The 21,827-nt window shown below is 42.1% G+C and overlaps 1 protein-coding gene across 2 annotated transcripts; it reads left to right on the forward strand.

Moving 5' to 3' along the window:
* Nucleotides 1-3,693: 3,693 nt before the first annotated feature.
* fam120b (family with sequence similarity 120B) lies at nt 3,694-19,762 on the forward strand. 2 transcript variants are annotated; one of them, XM_041943120.1, is made up of 15 exons: nt 3,694-3,789; nt 4,176-4,313; nt 4,699-4,889; nt 5,183-5,316; nt 5,536-5,658; nt 5,865-6,056; nt 6,276-6,546; nt 6,637-6,820; nt 7,191-7,292; nt 7,940-8,112; nt 10,565-10,657; nt 14,179-14,385; nt 14,589-14,736; nt 17,600-17,900; nt 18,004-19,762. In XM_041943120.1, the coding sequence occupies exons 2-15, from the start codon at nt 4,178-4,180 to the stop codon at nt 18,032-18,034; spliced, it is 2,286 nt and encodes a 761-aa protein (XP_041799054.1). In that variant the 5' UTR covers nt 3,694-3,789; nt 4,176-4,177; the 3' UTR covers nt 18,035-19,762. The 2 variants fall into 2 exon arrangements, with proteins under 2 accessions (XP_041799054.1, XP_041799062.1); XM_041943128.1 differs by lacking the exons at nt 3,694-3,789; nt 4,176-4,313 and having other exon boundaries at nt 4,757-4,889; nt 5,151-5,316.
* Nucleotides 19,763-21,827: the final 2,065 nt, after the last annotated feature.

Raw genomic sequence — 21,827 nt, forward strand, 5'->3', positions numbered from 1 at the left:
ACAATATTGCCATCACACCAGCTACCCACACACACACACGAACACACACACACACCGTTGCACATTACGTGGCGGCCTTTGGTCTGGTCAGTTATAGAAATCAAAGTTCACAGGGACTCTGGATCGTTCAGTTTGAGCCAGAACAAACGTAACTCTTTCTACGCCAAGTTCCCACATGCACAACAAGAATACTGGTTTTAATTAGCCAGGGTGCTGACTGAGATATTTAATTTGGGCCCAGGCTGAAAGGGTTTAAGAATGGCTGAATAGAGACCCATATTCAATTAGACAAATTCCTGGGCTGCTATGTTGTTTCATTGGTCTGATTCATTGCATACATAATGCATTTGCTCCATCACACACAGATAGATAGATAGATAGATAGATAGATAGATAGATAGATAGATAGATAGATAGATAGATAGATAGATAGATAGATAGATAGATAGATAGATAGATAGATAGATGATGCGGTGAAGATGTCTCCAGGCTGATTATAATGATAAGGGGAGAGTCTTTTGGCTGGGCCTCTGGCTTGATGGATAAGACTCCCCCAGCAACAGCAACACTGTGATGTCAGAAACTCGAGACACACGTGTCCCCTCCCCATCTGATACACAGAGACCTGAGGACCATCCCAGTCAGGACTGTAGCAACTCACACCACCTGTTAACCTCAGTGTGTGAACATAATGTTTACCTGTGTTAAAGTACATGTAGGATATTGTGACCGCCTGTCTGTGCCATCATTAATGTTTTTATTAAAGACAGAGCGTATAATTGGAAAATATGTATAAAATCTGAATTAAAGTTGTGTAATTTTACATTTTGAACTTTGCTATTTAGAAGATTCCTCTTAAACGTCAACTTTTTTTTTCCACCTTGGCCTCACATATTCTGTGTGTTTCACACGAGTGCTTGTTCCACTGCTTCCACTACATTTGTGTGAAGATGAAACAACTTGTCAAATAATCAACTAACAACTACTTTGATAACTGATTGATCATTCCAGTCATTTTGCAAGCCAAATTTCCAAACGTTGCTCACTTCTAGCATCTCAGATGAGAGGATTTGCAGTTTTTCTGTTACTTTAGCGATATTAAATTGAAAGGTCTTGCATTACACTATTTATTTTTGTGCTCTTTTCTATCTAAAGCCGTAACTGCTGCACAACAGTTTCCGTCAGGATGAACAAAGTTCTGTCACATGTTATTTTTGATTGTGGACAAAACAAAGAAAACAAATAATTTGGCTTTCGGAAATTACAATGCTTGATGGTTTTTCACCATTTTCCGACATTTTAAATACTAAACAAGTCACTGCTTCATTGAGGAAAAAAATGATCAGAATATCAATTGAAAATATTTGTTAGTTGCATGACTGAAATACTAAAATTCAAACTCTAACGTCCACTAGTTTTCAAAATGCGTGTTTATAAAAGATTAATTTGTAATGATGAGTCGTCTTTGTTGTCACAGTTAAACTCTCGCTTCACCATGAAATTTAATGTTTAATGTTTAATGGACTTAAAGCAAGCAAGAAAAAAAAAACAAAAAAAACCCTGCATTTTGAACAAATCGCACACTCCCTGCTCTCTGAGATCCCTGCCCTGTGGCCCTCCAGGGGTCCTTGGCCTTTAGTTTGAGAACCAGTGGCCTCCAGCAGCAGGATTAGCCAGGCCAGCTGCCCAGAGAGACCCTGGGCCCTGGACGCTGACACCAAGCCTGACCCCAGGGTGGCTACTATCAGGGACACTGAGGGGATTTGGACAGCACTTGGTGTGTGTGTATATATGTGTGTGTGTGTGTGTGTTGTTCATTCAGTTGGACAACTGTTGAGCCAGTACAGATTTGTGCAGCGGTGTTCTTTGTATCTGTGTGTGCGTGCTTGTATGGTCAATTCTTTCCGGGGGTTAACTGCTGATCCAGTACAAATGGGAGGTGTTGGGGGGTTGGGCTGAGGGCAGTCGTGTGCTCCTGGAACATCTGCCTCTGTTTCTCCTGAGTCAAGCTTTGGTCAGCAGCGGGGAGGAGGGGGGAGGCAACGGGGGGAAGGACTCAAAGGGGAGGAGATCGAAGAGGAGAAGGAAGAGCCAGTGTAGGAGGAGGAGGAAGTTGAAAAGATCCAACATGAATAGGCAACAGATCCAAACACCATTCCACTTCTGGTATTTAGTGTTTGCATATAGAGGATATATGCAGGGACATGAATATATAAAGTGTGTGTATAAGGGTCCACATCCAGGTTACATTGTGTGTATGTTTTTATGTATTACATGAACACGTACAGGTTGTGACACATTTTTCCCTGGGACAATGAAAACAATATCAGGATCCGAAAACTTTAAGACACATTTGATCAGTGGGTGAGCTTGATGGGGTGCATGCTGTATCAACTCAATAAAATTATAATAAAAGCATATTTTCATCTTGATATACAACACAGCATGCCTATTGCGACCCACATCTCGGATTCCTTCAGCAATTCAAATAAATTAAGTGAAAACAAAGTGAAATTTCAGAGTATATGCAGTAACATATCATATTACCTTTTGCAACTCCAAATTCCAGTTAATAGGATATCATTTTTTCTGCACTTCATATCAGACTAAACCATGATCAATAGCATAAATGATGGATCAGAAGAATATGTGAGATAAAGCCAAATCATCCATTTAGTCCTTATTCAGTCTACTGAAAGATCACTCCACTGGACAAATTGACAGCCACTATACAGGACAACATTAGACCTGGTCACCATTTCTTCTAACTTGAGAGCTGATCCTCCAGTAGTCCTGATCAACAACCTGTTCTTGTATATGTCGCGAACCTGAGGCTCTACAGTGCAACAGTACTAAATATGAATATGTAACTTTAAGACACGTCGGCCCAGAGAAAAGGTAAAGCAGCCGTTGATTCAACATCTGCACACATCTGCAGCCCTGTTTTTCAAAACGTATCCTCAAGGTTAAGGTGATCCCATCAGGTGAACTTAAAATTAAACCAGTGCCATTATAGCCGCAGGTGTTTTTGGTAACTGAGGCACAAACCACTGGCCAAGTTCCATCTAAAAACAAAATGCCTATGTGGTCTTCATGAGTCCAGTGGTCATAATTCTCCAGTGCAATCACGGGGGGGCAGATTTACAACACAGCTCCTCCCTACTTGAAGATCAGTTGACTGGGAGGGGTGGATTGTCCTCCCAGTACACAGAGCATCTGGCTGAGGAACGACAGATGCTGACAGCTGGACTGACATCCAGCATATGTCCCTTTCTTTATTCCTGCTCCACTCAGACAATAGAGTGGAAGGGACGGGGGTGCTTTGTGTTGAGAAGCTAGACCTAATAGCTTGTGACTCCAGAAAAGAGTCCCTATTCTCCAAGAGAGCCTGGAGAGCAATTAGCCCATCTCTGATCCCAGCCCGGGGAGTTATTATGGGGGACTGTGCCCACAAAAAAACTCAATGGTCCATTCTCATTCATGCCACATCAAGATGTTTGTTTTTTCATTACAGCATCAATACAGTGTTGAACTAAATCAGCTGTCCAATTTGCATTTCATGGATACATTTTATATTTGAGTCTGAACACTCTGTTAGTTTTGGTTTAATCACAGTGAACTTATCATAGCTACTACTGCACTGCAGTCCTGGTGGGACCCGAGCGCCTAGCACGTGTGCTTTGTTTTGCAACGTGATGACGCCACGCGTATATCACAGGAAGTAATTTGAATTTTCACCGAGTAGTCACAAAACGGATAAATACAGCTCGTATACGGCGTGACTTTAAAGTAAGTTTTTGCCACGCGAAGCAATACTACGGGGTAAAAGCATTTACAGGCATATCTTACTATAAGACGTGATAGTTTGTAAGGACAAGAAATGCGACAGCCCAGGAATTAATTGATTTAGCGGCTAGAAGCTAAGCTAACGGTTAGCATTCAGGTCTGTTCTCAGTTGAACTAAATAACTTGGCAAGCTGTCACGTTGTGTTTGTCGTCATACAGCGATGTGACACCGAAACAGTCTCACTCATTAAATACCTAAAACATAAGCTGTTACGCACACGTGAAATTGAAGTGGCAGCCCAATAAACTGTCATAATTTAGCATCTTGCTAAGTTACTTTCAAAGTTTCCAATGACTTCCCTCTCCCTCTGCCTGTTTCCCCTCTGTAGAAATGGGCGTGAAAGGTCTTCAGTCCTTCATGGACCGCTTCTGTCCAGAAGCCTGTGTGACTGTGGACCTGAGAGAGATGGCCAGACAACATGTTGCCAAAAGCCAGCAAGGCTGCACGACCTCAGCTAACACAACCAGTTGAGTTGATTTCTGTGTGCAAGTAGTATGACAGATCATCAGCAGTGGATGTATCCTGAAACTGATGTAGTTCATGTTTTTGTCAAACTTATTCTTCTTTAGTCAGGGAAGGAATTGGGAATCTAAGTGAATATTTCATTTTATTGTTATTATTATTTTGAAAGATAAGAGGAGTGTGTGAGTGAAATCAGTGACAGACAAGGCTAGCTGTCTGGATGAACATTATGGCATTACTGGCGACATTGAGGAAAAACAGTTTTGATGATCTAATGAATGTACGCTTCGTAAAACCAGAAGGATAAAGGAACAGGAAACTGGACATTTCTTGGGGATGTGTGTGTCAGAGCAACTCTCTACTACATTTGTATTTTCACTCTCATCTAGGGCCCACACTCGTTGTGGATGGTATGGCCTGTCTGCGCCACTGGTACTCATGTAAGAACTGGGTGTGTGGAGGCCAGTGGAGGGAGTACATGGATGTGCTGAAGAGCTGGGTGGAGTCCTTCAGTTTAGCAGGCATCAGACTAGTCTTCTTCTTTGACGGGGTGGTGGGAGAGCAGAAGAGACAGGAGTGGGTAAGGAAAGAGACTATAAACCTGTCATGTTCAAATATTTCCTTTCCGAAAACATATTTTGCTTGCTGTGACTCAACACACCTTAGAATAGCATCTGTTGAAAGACTTTCTTTAGTTACATTTTAATAACAGATTAATTTTTGTGGTACTATTGTGTAGATGTTAATATTGCCATATTATTTAGAACACATACAGTAAATATGATGTATGATATTATATTGAATTTGCAGAACCGGTGCATACTCAGCTAATTTTGCACAGTCTCCACCTCCTGTATCCCCTCCTGTCCACAGGTAAAGAGGAGACGCAGAGTGAATGGGGAGATTTCTAAAATATTTCGTCACATGAAGGCACATGGAGAGCAGCCTGGTAGAGAGCTCTTTTGTCTTCCTTCTGGTCTGGCAACGTTCACATGCTTTGCTCTCAGGTCAGCTTTTACAAGACAGATCACGATGCAGTAGCCCTCTTGCACATATACACTGTGATAATGAAGTTGTTAGTGTACTTAAAAGACTATACTTGTTAAATGGGGTTTCAGCTGATATGTGATAATGCTTTTTGTTATTGGTGGTATTGGTTTATGTGGAATTATTGTCCCTGTTTTTTGATATTATTTTTTTATTGTAGATTTTATTGTTGCTTACAGGTCATTGGGTCAGGAAGTGTTTTGCTCAGTGCAGGAGGCTGACTATGAGATTGCCAGCTATGCTCGTTTGCACGGCAGTATGGGCATTCTGGGACAGGACTCGGACTTCATTATTTATGACAGGTTTGTTACAGTAATCATGCAAAACTTTTAGACTTTGTCGGATGTACAAAATACTTGAAAATTGATGCAGAATCACACTACTGTTCACAGTTTAAATGCTGAATTTGAAGAGATTAACAGATTCTGGGGATTTATATGGAGTCATGGAAGTCATGGAAAATGTGAATAAACTGTCAAACCTGACCATGTAGCTTTATCTTTTAAAGTGCCCCCTACTTGTCTGTGGCAAAGCTGCGGATAGACAGCCTTACTACTGTCCTGTACGACCGACAGAGGCTCTGCCAAACCATTGGATTGGCTGTTACCCAGCTGCCTGTGCTGGCGTGTCTCCTAGGTAATGATGTGGTGTCAGAGGAGCGGATGCAGCACATCAGAAATGACGCTATGGCAACATACAGGTGTCTGGTGTTTTACTTTGGGGTTTTATCTGTGTAATAATTCATATAATTCCTCATTCTTATCCTGTCCCAAATAAACGTTACCTTTTGTCGTTGACTACAGCTAGTTATAAGAACATGAATGCGAGATGCACCCACTCATAATATTTTCTAACGGAGAGCAACGTAATTAAAATTCAGATGAGGACATTCCATGACAACACTTTTATTGTTTCCCAGGATACACAATCCTGCACCACACTCTGGTGCTCCTCAGGGTCACATGGTGCTGGCTGTAGCCCACCTTGTGAACTCCTTGTGGGGCAGAGAGGCAGAAGAGACAGGGCTTATCCCTCAGTCTGTGAATCTGTCAGCTCCTAACAGAGAGCTCCTGAAGAGGGGGATTTGCTCCTACTTACTGCCTGGACAGGAAGCGCTTCAGGGAGGTGACATCTCTACACTTCCTTCTGCTCCAGCCTTTGAGAAACATGTTAGTCCAGAAATATTAAAGGTATGTTCTGTGCCTCATTCCGTCTCTTCTGTTTTGACAGTATCAAATGTCACATTGGCTTATTATGTTTTACTTTGTGGTTTTCCCCAGGCCTGTAGAAAGAAGCATGTAGCAGCAGAGGGTTTCATGGCTTACAGTGTTGTGTGGGAGGGAGTCATTGAATGTAGCAACACTTTGGAGGATGAAGAGGATCCTGAATTGCTGCCTCAGGCCCTCGTGTACAAACCTTGCAGACAACTTATCTATGGGCTGCTGCTGTTGCATGGGCATGATGGTAGGACAGCAAACTTAGTGGCTGGGTCACCCACACGGTCAATGTCATGAACGCACATGCGCAGATACACATGTGGTCTGGCAACACCATGCACGCAGTCAGAAAACCACACTTCAAGTAAAACAAATGCACATGTAAACTTGTACTGTACTATACCAAAACATGCAGACTGTGCATATACACGTGGGCATATACATACTGTACAGACACCACAGGAGAAATACATGCTTGACAGTGGAGTTTGTGCTTTTACTTTTTACTTTCATGTGTTTACTGTAGTTAAAAAATAAAGACAAGTTTTTTTTGTCTTCTCTGGACAGTGGTGCGAAATCGGTCCAATTCTAACCCTGACTTATTTGGGTGTTTTCAGGCAGCAGTGTCGACCTTCCAGCAGTCAAGGAATGGTTTGTCTACCCTGGAAACCCTCTGAAGGAACCTGACATGGTCCACCCTGTCCCTGTCTGCCTCCCATGTATTCAATTCAATTCAATTCAATTTTATTTATATAGGGCCAAATCACAACCAAGGTTGTCTCAGGACACTTTCCATATAGAGCAGGTACAGACCAAACTCTTTATCTACAGAAACCCAACAATTCCCTCATGAGCAAGCATTTGGCGGCAGTGGCGAGGAAAAACTTCCTCTTAGGAGGCAGAAACCTCGAGCAGAACCAGGCTCTGGGTGGGCGGCCATCTGCTTCGACCGGTTGGGTCGAACTCTGTACTCTACCTGCTACTGTATCTGATGCAAGTCTACGAGATGAAGGGATGTGAGATTTTTGTTAGTTCTGTTGAATTTGTCTCGCTAGGATGACAATACACTGTGCCAGTCATGCGCACTGCACTTAAAGTTTACAGTGCTCCAAATAAGCAACAAAAACAACAGTTACAACAAAATGAGTTATGTAGTTATACTATTTTTTCCGATGTTTTGTAGGAACGATGTTTCCCTCTAATTAAATTCATTGTAGACCTCTTAGATATGACTGGTCATCACAATGACTCTGAAAAGTTGCACCTGGTTATGTTAAATATGTTAAAGACGTATGTCACATTTCATCCAGTGTTTTTGCATCCAAAGCAAAGTGCCACAGTGTTTTTTCTCTGTCTGAATGTATAGTTGATCAGCCCAGTCTGGACCTGTTATGGTTTGGCACCGGTCCCGAAGTTTCTGCTCTTCGCCTGACGTCCTTCCTTTCAGTTTTTGACTGCCGGGACTATTTGGAGTTGTACGGTGCTATTGAAGACTCTCTGCTGGCTGCTCTCTGCCTGGTCACTTACATTGTCCTCCAGGTATCAACTTCCTCTTGTGTCTTTGATAGTTTTTAGTGGGTAATGACAATGCAACCAGAAGAGAGAAAACAGATATCATTAGCCAAATTGAAGAGAGTATTTATTAAACAAAAGTCAAATGAATTAGACAGGAAAAGATGGAGATACTTTGTTTAACTACATGTAATCCTCCAAGAAAGGTAAACCAAAAACCCCAATCAAAGATTTGTACATGCAGTCTAATGATTTCATTATGGGAAATAATCCTATAAATGCATGAGCCAGTATAGAAACCATCATGAATGGAAAAAGTGATTTAGTTTTGTTTTAATTGAAATTATGTTTAAGTGATTTTCTCTGATGTTATACTAGCACGTAATCCACCACAACCTTCTCTGGAGTTGTGTTAGTTGTTCCAGCTACAAATAAACCTCGTCACCACTGTGATTGATAGACGTTTTGGTTGTCATTGGTTGGTCTGCATGTTTTGCTCACCCTTCAGTGAATAAGTTAAGACGTTAAATGAAACAGTCGAGCACAATGGAGTCAGTTTGTATTTAGGCATTTCAGTCAAGATAATGCCAGTGCCTGGGTAGTCAAGCTACACCTGGTGATTTATGTAAACAGAAAATAAAACAGCAAATGTATTTGATGACAATTAAACACACAAGCCAGCTTTTGATTTGGGATTTACATCTATAACATATACAACAATTATTCAGCTCCTTTGTCAACTTGTGATTTGAAGTTAAACATCACTTATTGAGGGTCTGTTCTGTGTTGTTTTGCCGTGGCTTAATGGTAGCCGCCATCACCCACTGAGTCCCCGGATTAGCCACAGACACTGGTCTTTGTAACTCCAGCATTTACGTCAACAAGTGCTCTGATAACCGCCCAGGGGCTTTGAATATCTTAGGAGCTATTTCTTAATTCACCTTACTGCAATTGTGTCCTTATTTTGGTGGTAAATTTTACACTATAGACATTTATGCTCTCTATAATTCTGTCGTAATGCCTTGTTTTCAAAGGGAAAATGCAGAGATTTGTGTCTTTGGTTTGTACATTTTACTTTGACGTCATCGGATTGAGCTTTAACACAACAGAGATCAAAGACTCACATCACCTGGATGAAGGTGCATTCGTCACTTTGCAGAAGCTAAACAAAAATTATGCTGTAAATTCATTTATCAGCTGTGTGACAAACAGGTTTTAAATCGCTCGTTAATGCCTCCACAAGAATGGAATGTCTTCAAGGAAATTTATCTCAAATGTTTTCAAAATGTGCTTATGGAATCAGGCTTTGCTTGCATGCGTGTGCCAGTTCAGCAATGTTTCTGGTGAACCTGGTGCCTACATTACCCACAATGCAACTCCAACCTATAGTTGTAGATTTGAGTGTGTTATGCTAGTAGCGGCTCATGTTCCTATATCCCTAAACAGAGATGAAGAGTGGGTTGCAGAGGTCACTTCCTTCTAAATCCACACCTCGAGATTTGTTTCATTTTCAAATTTGTGGTCTTCAAACCCAACTGACACTGACTCAATTGACATCACATGAGGCAATTCATCAGACTTTGTTCAGGTCCCTGTGGAGTTACAAAGGCTTTATACAACTTTTTTCACATATCCAGTCGTACTCCCCAAGACCTGTGAACAGACTTTAATGGGGGTAGTTTCCTTTACTAGCAAAACAACCACTTATTCACATTGTCCTGTCCTGCCAAATTAATTAGTCTTAACATTTTTTAATTACAGTCTATGCACTAATATGGCATTTACTTGACAGTAAAATGTTGCCTCCCACTGTAACCTCATGTAAGTGTAAAAATGAACTTAACACAATAAAGGCATTAAAGAGTCATTAAAGTCGAGCTCTACAACTGTAGCGAACAATGAAAATGTCTGATGAAGCAAGAGGGGTGGCCGGAGTCAAACATACCATCAGTGAAGTTTCAACAAACCAAAGAAATAGGATCTTGACCCTACTGTACAGCTTAGCATTTACAACATTCTTTGACCTAATAGACACACAGAATTCCAGACTGATGCAGATTTTTAGGCAACCAGACAGATGGACGGACACTTGGAGCCAATTAAAATGGATGAAGTACCAACAGACAGACAGAAGAGCAGCTTGTTAGATGGACTTTTAGATGAGTGGACAATCAAAGACCAGCAGACAGGCTGACAGACAACAGTAGCTGTTGTTGTCTGATCACCGCTGCATTCACATTCCCTTGTCACTCTTCTATTTAAATAGCTTCAGGGCTTGTTTGTTTTGTACACACAACTGGGCAGCCTTGTTTCTGCATTCAGCATTGTTTCTTTCTCTGTTGAATTGCCGCACAGAGACCAGACAAAACAAACTGACCCACATAGAAGACACACTGGGATGCGACTGAACTGGCTAACCATATATTTTCCTCTGTATGCATGCGTCTTTGTGTGCCTGTTTGTGCGTGTGTGTTTTCAGGTACAAACTTTGTCTCAAGAGGATGTGGACGCTTACCTGAGTCAGGCTGTGTGTCTGAGACGTAAGTCCGCTCAGGAGCTTCAACAGATCAAGGTCAGTTACAAGTGCAAACACAAACATACATACAATTTGTACTGATTTTCAACCAAAAATAGAATTTAAAAATAAAAAGAGGCACAGATCTGTTGTCAGATTTTTCACTCGAATGCGTTGTCCCCATGCACCATGATGTTGTCGAGTTTCCTGCTAAAAGAAGACAATGTCCCCCGTAGTTTACAGTAAATAAGGTCCGCTTGTGGCAAACACAACTCAGAAAATGTTTCCACTTATAGAAAGTGAGGAGACAAATGGGGAGAAAACACAAATAAGCTGCCAATGGAGTCTCCAGAAAAACAAACAAACAAATAAAAAACCAAAACCAAAACAACGATGTTTGAACAGCAGTGTGGTTGTATTACAAATGGTAATTTTTGTATTAAACCTTTTTTTTTGTTAAAAAGAACCAATTTTTGGTTCAAAATTAAAGCAGATACGTTTCCTGATTTTTCTTCTTCATTCATGTAATTTTTGAAAAATAAAGTTAAACAAATGATACAGTTTCTAATAGTAATGGTGACGCATTCTTGCAGACTCAACCTCATGTTTTAATCTGATATCACTGTATTGACGACGAAGTTAAAGCTGAGTTAGCTGTAATTAAAAGTTGATGTCTGTGATAACTGTTTAGCACTTGTTACAGCTGATGAACAAACGATGAGAAAGTTCAGCTCTTCTATAAATGATTACTGGTGCTGTATTAAAGTACAACATAAAACTGCGTGCAGATGTTGGCAGAACATGAATCTGATGCTCAGCAATGAAGAGCCACTGATCAGAATATAGATATGTGAGAGAAAATTAATCAAAAGCATTTATGAGAATCAATTGAGTTGCTTATCAAACAAACATGCTGTACGTTCTGTTTCTCTTGTTGCTTAAACTTGAGGATTTGCTTATTTTTTCTGTTACATCACCCTTAATTGAATATCTTTGGGTTTTGGGCTGTTGGCTTTGAAACTTGTTTGATTGAATCAATAATTCATGGGTAAATCGATCGTGGACGGTCGTAATCAGGACAGAAGTGTTGCTGAAATCAGCATGGCAGCGTCATCCTTGTGTCTTCTCACACAGTCTTCAGTTAGCTCGGTTGATCTGGCTCGTGCGCTCTCACAGATACGAGAGTGAGCGAATCAGCTGTGCTTTTCCATTCTCTGGGAAAACGGCCGTGCTGTTTGCTGCCTTGTTGTAAGCCCATTTATTTTTACTGCTTAATTACCATACTTGTGTCTAGTAATTTGTATTTTTGCTGCTCGTCTGTTTTCTACACAATAATTACGGCTGGGCGTTGATTTGAATATGCTGTCTGGAAGAGGTTCAGAGCTGCAGGAGGGAGTTAACTGAGTGACTAGTGTACGGATTAACAGCACACACACACACACACACACACACACACCCCAACTAAATTCAACTCACATATACACCCAGATGTGGGTTAACACACTAGTCAGTTTTTGATATTTGATTGTGTATGCATTTGTGTGTGTGTGTGTGTAACAGGCAGAAAGATGCAGAATCACACACACACACACACACACACAGCACATCACAATGCAAACTGAAAACCTGCCTCTTTGTGTCCCCACACAACAACCCCCTCCCCAACAAACAACGATTTAAAAAAAATAAAGACTTTGTGTGTGTGCATGTGTGTGCGTGTTCAACTAAGTAAAAATGAGTCACACCATTTGTGTGTTTATGTGTGTGTGTATAGGGGAAAGGGGTTGTGGGTAGCTTTTGGGATGCATTGGTTTCATTGCAACATTCCTCCCCATGGGACTATGATTGTGGTGTGTGTGTGCATGTGTGCGTGTGTGTGTGTGTGACACAGAGAGTGTGCTGGCGACAGCCGCCTGTCTGTCCTGGCTGACGCTCACCACATGGAGCTATTTACACCAAGAACACTCCGCCCCGCTGGACACACACACACACACACACACTCACGTTTCTGTCTTTGTCTCTCTTACTTTATGTGTTCTCATGTTCTTCTACTTTTTACACTCGACCACTTTCTCTTTCTGCCTCTCTTCACGTTGCTCTTTATCTCTTTTTTCTCTCTCTCTCTCTCTTTGTGTGTGTGTGTGCGTGTGTGTGCGTGCGTGCGTGCGTGTGTGCGTGCGCACGCCTTCAGGCTTTTGTGTCTCTGTCCAGTGGTTCATTGTTTTCAGAAGGTGAAGCTGTGTTTGACTGGAAGCAGGTGGCAGGCAGGGCTGTGTGTGTGCATGCGTGTGTGTGTGTGTGTGTGTGTGTGTGTGTGTGTGTGTGTGTGTGTGTGTGTGTGTGTGTGTGTGTGTGTGTGTGTGTGTGTGTGTGTATACACGTAATCACTGTTATCAGTGCTATCTGCCTGAGGACAGGTGAGAGCTGAAAGCACACGCACACTTGCGGAGAACATCTGCCTGCTGCCTTCAGAGTTAGCTTCCTCATCTTCTTTTTTATTATTGTCCTCCTCCAGTTTCTTCTTTCTTCTCTCCCTGCTGCTGACTTTTGTGGTCAGTGATGTTGAGATTAGATGCTGTCTTTATTTAAGTTATTTATCTTAGTTATTTATAATTTTTCTATTTAATAATTGGAAGACTCACTCACTTTACTCTGCACTCGTTTCAGCTCCTCATCTGTCACACTTGCAAACAAATTTGTGGTGTATCATTTCATTTCATAAAAAAGCATGAGGCCTCAATGAAATGCCTCATATACTGTATTATTTTACTTTCACAGTAGTGTGAAATGTTGTTGCAGTGAGTAAATCTCAGCAGTTAAACTGTCATATATAGTAACCACGGCAGCCAATCAGTGTTGTCGCCTATACATACCAAGCAGGATCGATGGTGACAGTGGAGTGGGTGGTCTGAGTTGTATGTAACTGTGTGATTTATGTGTCAGGATTGAGCAGATTAGGTTGTGCAAACTGGGGTTGGGAAACAGGAATTATTTTAGCAGCTGTTAGTAAAAGTTTGCGGGTGACGCTAAGTGTACTGAAGAAACAGATGACTCTTAACAGAAGGACAGTTTAAATGATGCTACAAGATTTTAGGAAGATACTTGTGGTGTGTTGATTGAAGCTAAAGTTGTCATGGATTCCTCGATTTCTACTTCCTGATTAAGTTATGTTTAAAATGTTTTTTTAATGTGAATAAATATGCCAGTGAGTCTAAGGTGAACCATATCGATACATATGATAGAACAATACGGACATACTACTGAGAAAGACCGTTAGATGTGATGATGTAATTTAATTAGTTCATTGCATTACTAAATAAAACAGTGAGGTCTCTGTCAATTTATGGGGGAGTGATCGGCTGTCAGCCACTGTGGTGGAGTGAGGATCTGGTCTTTGCTTTGTGAGATGTGGTCAAGTCAAGTATGACCTGCAGGAAGATCAAAAGAGAATCACCGTTGCTTTGAAAATGTAAAGTGCCAGTTCACTGACAAAATATACACCAAAGTGTCAGTCCTCATGATAAAGATATACTACCAACCAAATGTAAAACCAAACTTTTTTCTTCCCCTGCTCTCAGCTGGCTTTCCTCTCCAGCCGTGCGGTGCAGCTGGGCTCTCTCTACGTCCGAGGACTGAGCCACCTGCTGGGTGCTAACTGTGCCAGCGGCTGCCCGCTGCCCGCCGCTGCCCTGATGCCTTGGCACAGCTTCGATGGACAGCTGTTCCACTCAAAGTACCTGCTGGCACATAGCGGCACAGAGAAAACTGTGCTGCTGGACGGCGATGTGAGTGGGGGCAGACAAACAAAAAGGGGAATGTGTGTGTGTGTGTGTGTGTGTTTGTGTTGCATGTGGCAAGATTTTGAGGGGAAAAAAGCGATGAAGTTGTCTTCTGTTGCACCTACTTGTATGATTGGGTGTTTTGTTTTTAAGCTGTATCAACAGCATGATTTTGAGACACGTGTCTCCATCTGTCTCCCTCTCTCCAGTCGTCCTGTTTGTCTCTGTTTCTCCTCCTGAGAGAGAAAGTGACAGAAACCTGCAGGAAGCGAGGCAGAGTCCTTCAGTCCAGACCCAATGCACCTGAGCAAAGTCATAAAACCACACCAGGACCCAGATACAGAGAAAGACACACAGGTGAGACGCATGACTGACATCTAAAACATTTAAAAATGACACATTTACCTTCAGAGCTCAAACAGAATAAGGGTCACAGTGCACGATGAAAGCATGGCAACTGTGTCTTTAAATGTGCCAGATTTTCCACACTTTCAAATGAGTATTTTAAACACAAAATCCTGGATATTTTAAGCCCTGAAAGGCGCATGTTCAGTTGGTTTTATTAATAGCTTTGTATTTGTTGAGATAGTGTGTGCTTTAAAAGTGATTTCATGCCCTTTAAGTGTTCTCCTTCCTTTCTCTTAAATGAAACAACACAGAACCAGCATGCACAGAGAGTGAATGTTGGTTCTGTGTTGTTTCATTTAACATAATTATGCTGCCATTTTGGCCAGGACTCTTTGGAAAAAGAGTTTTTGATCTTCAGACCATCCTGGTTAAACAAAGGTCAGGGAGAGAATAACGTTGTGACCTGAATTAAGAAATGTTATGGTGTTTCTAGGGCGCCCTGGTGGCCTAGTGGTTAAGATGCATACCATGTAACCACAATGTCCTTGGTGCAAATCAGGCTGGGGAGCTTTGTCGCATGTCATATCCCTCTTTCTCTTCCCATGTTTCCTGTCTGCGTCTGTACTGTAAACTTTCCAATAAATAGACAAATATGGCAAAAACAAACATTATAAAAGTGATGTTATGATGTCTCTATTATTTCTAAGGCTCCAGTAGTTTAGTTTTTATGTTTTGGAGTCTTTGTTTCTGATCACTGTTCAAAGTACAGACAACTAAACAGGCCTCCAGTAGTCTGAACGGTAGAAACATACTGTAGCTCATTTGAAAATCTGATGAAAATACTGCTGGAGCCAAACAGAGGAGCAGCGTTTTAATCTGACAGTTCATCTGTGGTTGTAGTTCTCTGGTGCCCCTCACAGTACCACATTACCCAGAGGGCCGTGCTGTAACGAGCTCCATGTGTGCTGCGGCCTTCACGCATACCGCCGTGTGTGTGCACGCGCACACGTGCACGCTTGGATCCGAGACTTGCTTTGTCAGTGCACTAGTAATAGTAGGTTTCTGTTTATAGGCGGAGAGCTCTATTTTAAGACACACAACAAGACTAACTGATTACAGACTTCTCTCTCCTGTCTCTCCCCTCGCTTTGCTCCCCTTCCCCGCAGTCGTTCCCCTCTGTCTAACTCTTCATGCTTTTATTTTTCTCTCTTTTTCCTTTACACTCTATCTGATTCTTTTTTGTATTTCTCACTGTTCTCTTTCTGGTGCTGCGTGCAGACGCCTTTCCAGTTCATTGTACGCACATTTTCTAACATATTCACCCTCTAGCACACTTGCGCAAGTGTTAATGTGGCCTGTCTGTACATGACACTCGTAGTTGTACTGTGTCCTGTTGGTACTCCGTCCTGCTCAGCTGTCAGTCTCACAGGACGACTCAGCAGTAGCTTATGAAATGTGAACCAGTAGTTTCTATTCAACCCTGTGACTTGTAAACCTTTGAGGCCGTCTCTCTGTGTGCCATGTTGGCACAGAGTCTCTGAATTGCGCCGAACTGTCTGCTTTTTGCCCAAGTCAACCCTTGTGGGTCTCATGAGGATGTTTCTGGTTTTATAGATGGAAGGCTATACACTCTTTATACCTCAGTGTTTCATTTCTGCCAGACGCAGACAGCAATCATTACTACAGAACTGTGGGGATGAGGAGTGAGTGTGTGTGTGTGTGGAACAGAGAGAGAGAGAAAGAGACAGAGAGTATGTGTGTGCGTGAGAGTAGTGGTGGCGCTATGTGGTATCGTTGAGGGCCCGGTTTGGTTTTTGTTTGGAATCAGGCCTGATGTTTAGTCTCCTCAGCAAATATCTCCTCTGCCCGCCTGCCCTTGCAATTACACTCCAACAGAGAATCCAGTGTAGCTGCTCTCCCACGTCTCCTCAGTTTATTTCTGCCCCAAACTACAAAAGTAAATGAAAACAACCTCATTTTCAGATTGGTTGTGGAGTACATTTTACTCTGGCTGAGATCAGTGTTGCACCTCAACTCTCCCCTGCAATCCGTCCTCTAATCATGTTAGTTTTCATTAACACATGTTTAACTCTCCTCTGACACAGGGATAACATATTTTCTCAAATCTTATTTGTCTCCCTCTTTTGGTTTTAGTCTGAATCTCGATCTGAGAAACTGAAACTTCTCCATAAGCACACTGACCACAGAAACAGACCTTTAAAAGGTTTCGGTCCTTGTGGCCTGACTGACACATTCACTTATGCATGGCATGCTTTTATGTGCTTTTTTTCCTGCACGTTCACACTCAGTGAGCGGATTTATGGGGGGACAGCTCCCTTTTGGCAAGGCCTTAAGTTGGACTTGGTGTTTCATTTTAAGCACTTTGTAATTGTCTTGAAATCAGCCACATCTGTCAGAGTTCCTTAAGCGAAAAGTCTGTCACAGGTTTTTCTGAATAAAAGAATAGATGGTAACAGCTAATCAGAAAGAAAATGAATGCTATACGTCTCATCTGAGTTGAGGTTTTTTTTTAGATAACAGTTGACAAAGAGGTCTGTCATCATTCAGCTTCATGAAACCTTTCTTTCTTTCTTGATGAGTGTGTATGTCTGCTGTGAAATGACTTTTTTTTTTTTTTTTTGCTGTTCTGTGGGTAGCCTTGGAATAATTTAGGACAGACTTTTAAGGAAAGGTGTGTGCGTGTGTGTGTGCGTGTGTGTGTGTGCGTGTGTGTGTGTGCGTGTGTGTGTTTGTGTGTGTGTGTTTGAGAAAGAGAGAGGAATATACTACATGTCGTCCGTTCCCAGACTTAGAAACATATAAAGGCTTGTGTAGACTCACGATTCTGCAAAATACTCATTTTCACTTTCAGGTCGGCCTCCAGGTGGTGGTGAGAGCTGGAGGGACAGAGGAGAGACAACAGGAGGCCATGGGGGAGGATGGAGGGAGAGCAGGGAGGCATGGGGAGGCCGAAGTGAATGTGAAAACAGAGAGAGACTGTGGGAAGGCGGAGGTTACGGAGCAGGGCGGATGAGAGGAGCCCCACGTTTTCACCCTCGTCCTCATTCTGATTCCAACTTCCACGATGGAAGACCCCAGAACACGAGCCGTCCACCAAATCAGTCCAGAGGTGGATCGTACCAAAGCAGAGGGCGATACCGGCTGGCTCCGAGGTAACACCATTATGAAAGTAAAACATCTTCTTCTCCAATGTTTCTTCTGTTCTTATCTGTTCTCTAATGTCATGTGTCCTCCTCTCCTCTCTCCTCCTCTCAGATGGTCACAGCCTCCTGCCCCAGGAACATAACTCCACCCTGACCAGAGAGGACAGATGAGGCGGATTAGAGGGGAGGATTTGAGGAGTTAAGAGGATGGGAAAGACATGATGAAAGGAGTGAAGGAATCAAATTTCTCTGAACAAACTGATCAGTGAATTACCCGTCAGGAATGTTTGACTAAAGGATGCAGCAGGTCGAGAAATGGGGATCAAGAGGAGGCAGAATGAGGAGATTAGGAAGACGTTTATTTAATTTGCCAGTTTAACCTCAATATGTCTTTTTGCACGTCTCAGAATAATCCTGTAGACATACTTTTAAAGTCGTTTTCAAGCCTCTCCTTTATCTCAGGACAACTTACCTGTTTCACTGTGACAGAAAATGAACAGGACGCCTGAGCACTCAGCAAACAAACACAGACATGAGCCACTTCAAACATGCAATGAGAAGTGGATTAATGGCCAATCCTCAAGCCTGTTTTCAACTCTTATCTGTGACAATAAAAGGGCAAACATCTTAAAATCTGTGTGTATCCAGTGGCATAATCCTTTTAAAGGACTAGAGAAACAGTGATGCTGGTGTCAGATATCGGCTGAAATAGGGCATCAGTACTGGAGATTTATACGCATCTATAAACTGATACCAAGAGCCATCTGTGACATGTCCAAAACTGAGTGACGCAACTTGAATTTACGCTTTTTACACAGGAGGACAGGAGTTGTACAGTTGTTTTGCCCTCTGTCTGCAAATCAGTTGTTCTGAGCTTTCTGTGATAAATGAACAACACTAATTCTGCTCAGAGGGGCTTCAAGTTGCACATTGTAATTCACATTACTGATTTGATCATTTGCTCATGCTTAATATCATATTTAAATGTTTTCCAAAATCACCAAATGTTTTTAACTAGAAGTTTTCATTTTTCTGCTGCATCTGAAATCAGTAATGTTTATTTCCCGTTTTTGTAACAACACAGGAAAAGCTTGCAACAATCCCCAAACATACTGCACGCGTCACTGCGAATTCCAGTAATGTGGATTATTAAGTCAATTTCACCATAATCTAATTTGAGTTCTTGTGGGGAAAAACAAAGAGTCTTGATGTCGGCACATCCTTTCTGATTCGAACAACCACTCTTATGCTGTTCTTGGGTTGATGAGGAATGTATAGCCCCTGCAGTCACGCTGACCGGCTGTCTTCCTGTAGCACCGTGAACGTCGTAAAACCCACCAGAGAGGAAAAGGATGCAGAGAAAGTTCCACAGCCTGAGTGCTTTTATTCCTCTCTCTCTCGCCCTCTCTCTCTCTCTGTGTATGTGTGTGTGTGACACAGTTTGCCTGTAAGCAGAGAAGAAGAAGAAATGTGAGAGTGAATTTCTCAACCAATGTAAACAAATGAGGGGAACTCATAGTGATACAGAGTTACGTGAGTTTACTCCCTGTAGTTCAATGAGCCACTCATTACACAGGGCCAGATACAAGCTATATATCTAACTTGGACTGAAGATACGCACGTACATGTTCATCAGTAGGTTTGATCCTGAACTCAGCTCACTCAGCACGTGACCAGTGTTAGAGGTAGTGAGCTTATATGTTGTTTTACTGTGCTCTGGCTTTTCGGGGAAATTATTGCCTTTTTATATGTTTCATAATTGTAGAATTACTTACAGACCAAAATAAATAAAATTCAGCTGGTTAAAATTCCATTTAAACCACTTAAAAACATCAATATGTGTCAAGTGCTAGATTTATGGAAACAAACTGCAATAAATATTTAAAAATTGAAGCAAAAAAAATGTATCACTGCTTTGTGGAAGGAGAAAATCAAGTCGTCAAACATGAAACTTCAACATTATGTAAAGCAGAGGTTTCTTTTCTCAGCACAGTGGCAGCACCAATGGAGGAATGAAAGTTAGGCCAACTTAGATATTTTAAAAAAACTCGTGCTCAGACATTTCTGTGTCAAACAATCTTGTGTGTGCTGCATCTGTTAAAGGACATTTTCCGTATATTTGAACCTCGAGCCATGCCATCTGCGCCCATCACCTCCGTTGTACAGATATGGGGACATGAGGACTTGCGCAAAACAACATATTTTGGGTCAATGTGCACGAACCACCCACACCTTCCCAAATACACATGATTCAGTGCTCAGCCATTTCAGACACTTGTCTCCGACCAAAAGTAAAAACAGAAAATAGCATTGTGTAATAGCCGTGTTGGCTCACTGCACAGGCATCAACATCTGGGCCTACTTGCTTTTTCTCTCAGCTAACGTTATCAATGTGATGTCGGATCATAATGTGTCCAGGAAAATGCATAAGCAGATGGGAATATTTATTGCTGATGGGTCACACAGATTGCAATCCCTCACGTAGCATCTTACGTGTTGAAATCACTTTTTCCTCCTGTTTTATAATCATGCTGAGGTTTTTTAGGGGTTAGGGACAAAGAGCTGAGCAGCCCAGAGATTATTAGAGTCACATGTAAAACCTTTCTAAGGGGATGTGACCGAAGCGTCCACTCCCTGTCTTTCCTCTCAGTCTGCAGGCAGCACAAGAAACAACAGAGCGTGTGTGTGTTTTTTGGGTTAGTGACTGCGGTGAGTGGGTGTGGGTGTGTACGTGAGGAGGGGCGGCAAGGGTGGGGCATGCAACACACATGCATGACTTGGGCCCAGTTGCCCCTTTCTACATAATAACAATAACAGGAGGAGGGATGTTTTCTGTGGTGAAGAGGAAGCGAGGGATGGAAGGTTAAAAAGAGAGGAAGAGGGAAAAAAACAAAATGGAAGACGGAAATGAAGGAGTGTAAAGGAGAGGGGATAAGTAAACACTGAGAAGGGGGGAAAGGCACCAGAGGAGTGGATGATGGAGAGGTGGAAAACTAAGAATAGAGAAAACAACAGAAAACAGGATGAGAGTGGAGAAAAGAGAGGAGGTGAATTTAGAGGAGAGGAAAAGGGTAAGACAGAGGAGTTAAGAACACAAGCAATTTGAGTCCGTAGTCTTGCCTCAACCACAGGAAACCCTGTTGGCTGCCTGACAGATCAGCTTCCTGCGTGTGTGTGTGTGTGTGTGTGTGCGTGGTGGAGGTCTGGGCGTGGTCCCTCCAGCAGCAGGGAGACAAACAGTCAAACCCCCTTGCGAGGCCTCCTCCCTGGGATTGGCTCAGGCCTCTTTCCTCTCCGGTGGCAGTCGTTCAACAGGCCGTCTGCTGCGTTTTGCCTGACGCTCTCTCTACGTCTTATCTAAACTTTCTGAGGCTTTTGTCCTGACAAAGTCATCAAACTAGGCGTCCGCTTGTGTAACCCAGCTGGACCCAGGGGATTTGATTTAAACCCTTGTGGTGTCCAGCGATGGCCACAATGGGTGGCACCGAAATGGTCACGTCGTGACCACAAAACCACCACGAACTAAAATTCAGCCGGAGCGAATAGCTCCTTTTTAGGCAGAGTTCCTCTTTAATGATTGTACACTTACCTCTGCACAGGTGTGACATGCTCATGTTGTGTAGTATTTGTCACAGTGTTTCGGATGTTATATTTTCCAGCATCAATCTGGTTTGTACAATCGAGCATTATGATTGAAGTCAAGGAGAATTTTTAATTTCCTTTATTCATGTGAATTTGACCGCTGGAGTCCCGTCAGTGTTTATTCAACACAAACAGCTAATATACAAACTGTACAGACTGTATTTGTTATATATATATATATATATATATATATATATATATATATACTGTATATACAGTACATACTCCTGCATGAGTCAACTACAGCACTGGTAGAAATTAAAAGTTACAAGACATGAACAATGAAAAAGTCGT

Source organism: Chelmon rostratus, chromosome 1, assembly GCF_017976325.1.
Source record: "Chelmon rostratus isolate fCheRos1 chromosome 1, fCheRos1.pri, whole genome shotgun sequence".
Lineage (NCBI taxonomy): Eukaryota > Metazoa > Chordata > Actinopteri > Chaetodontiformes > Chaetodontidae > Chelmon > Chelmon rostratus.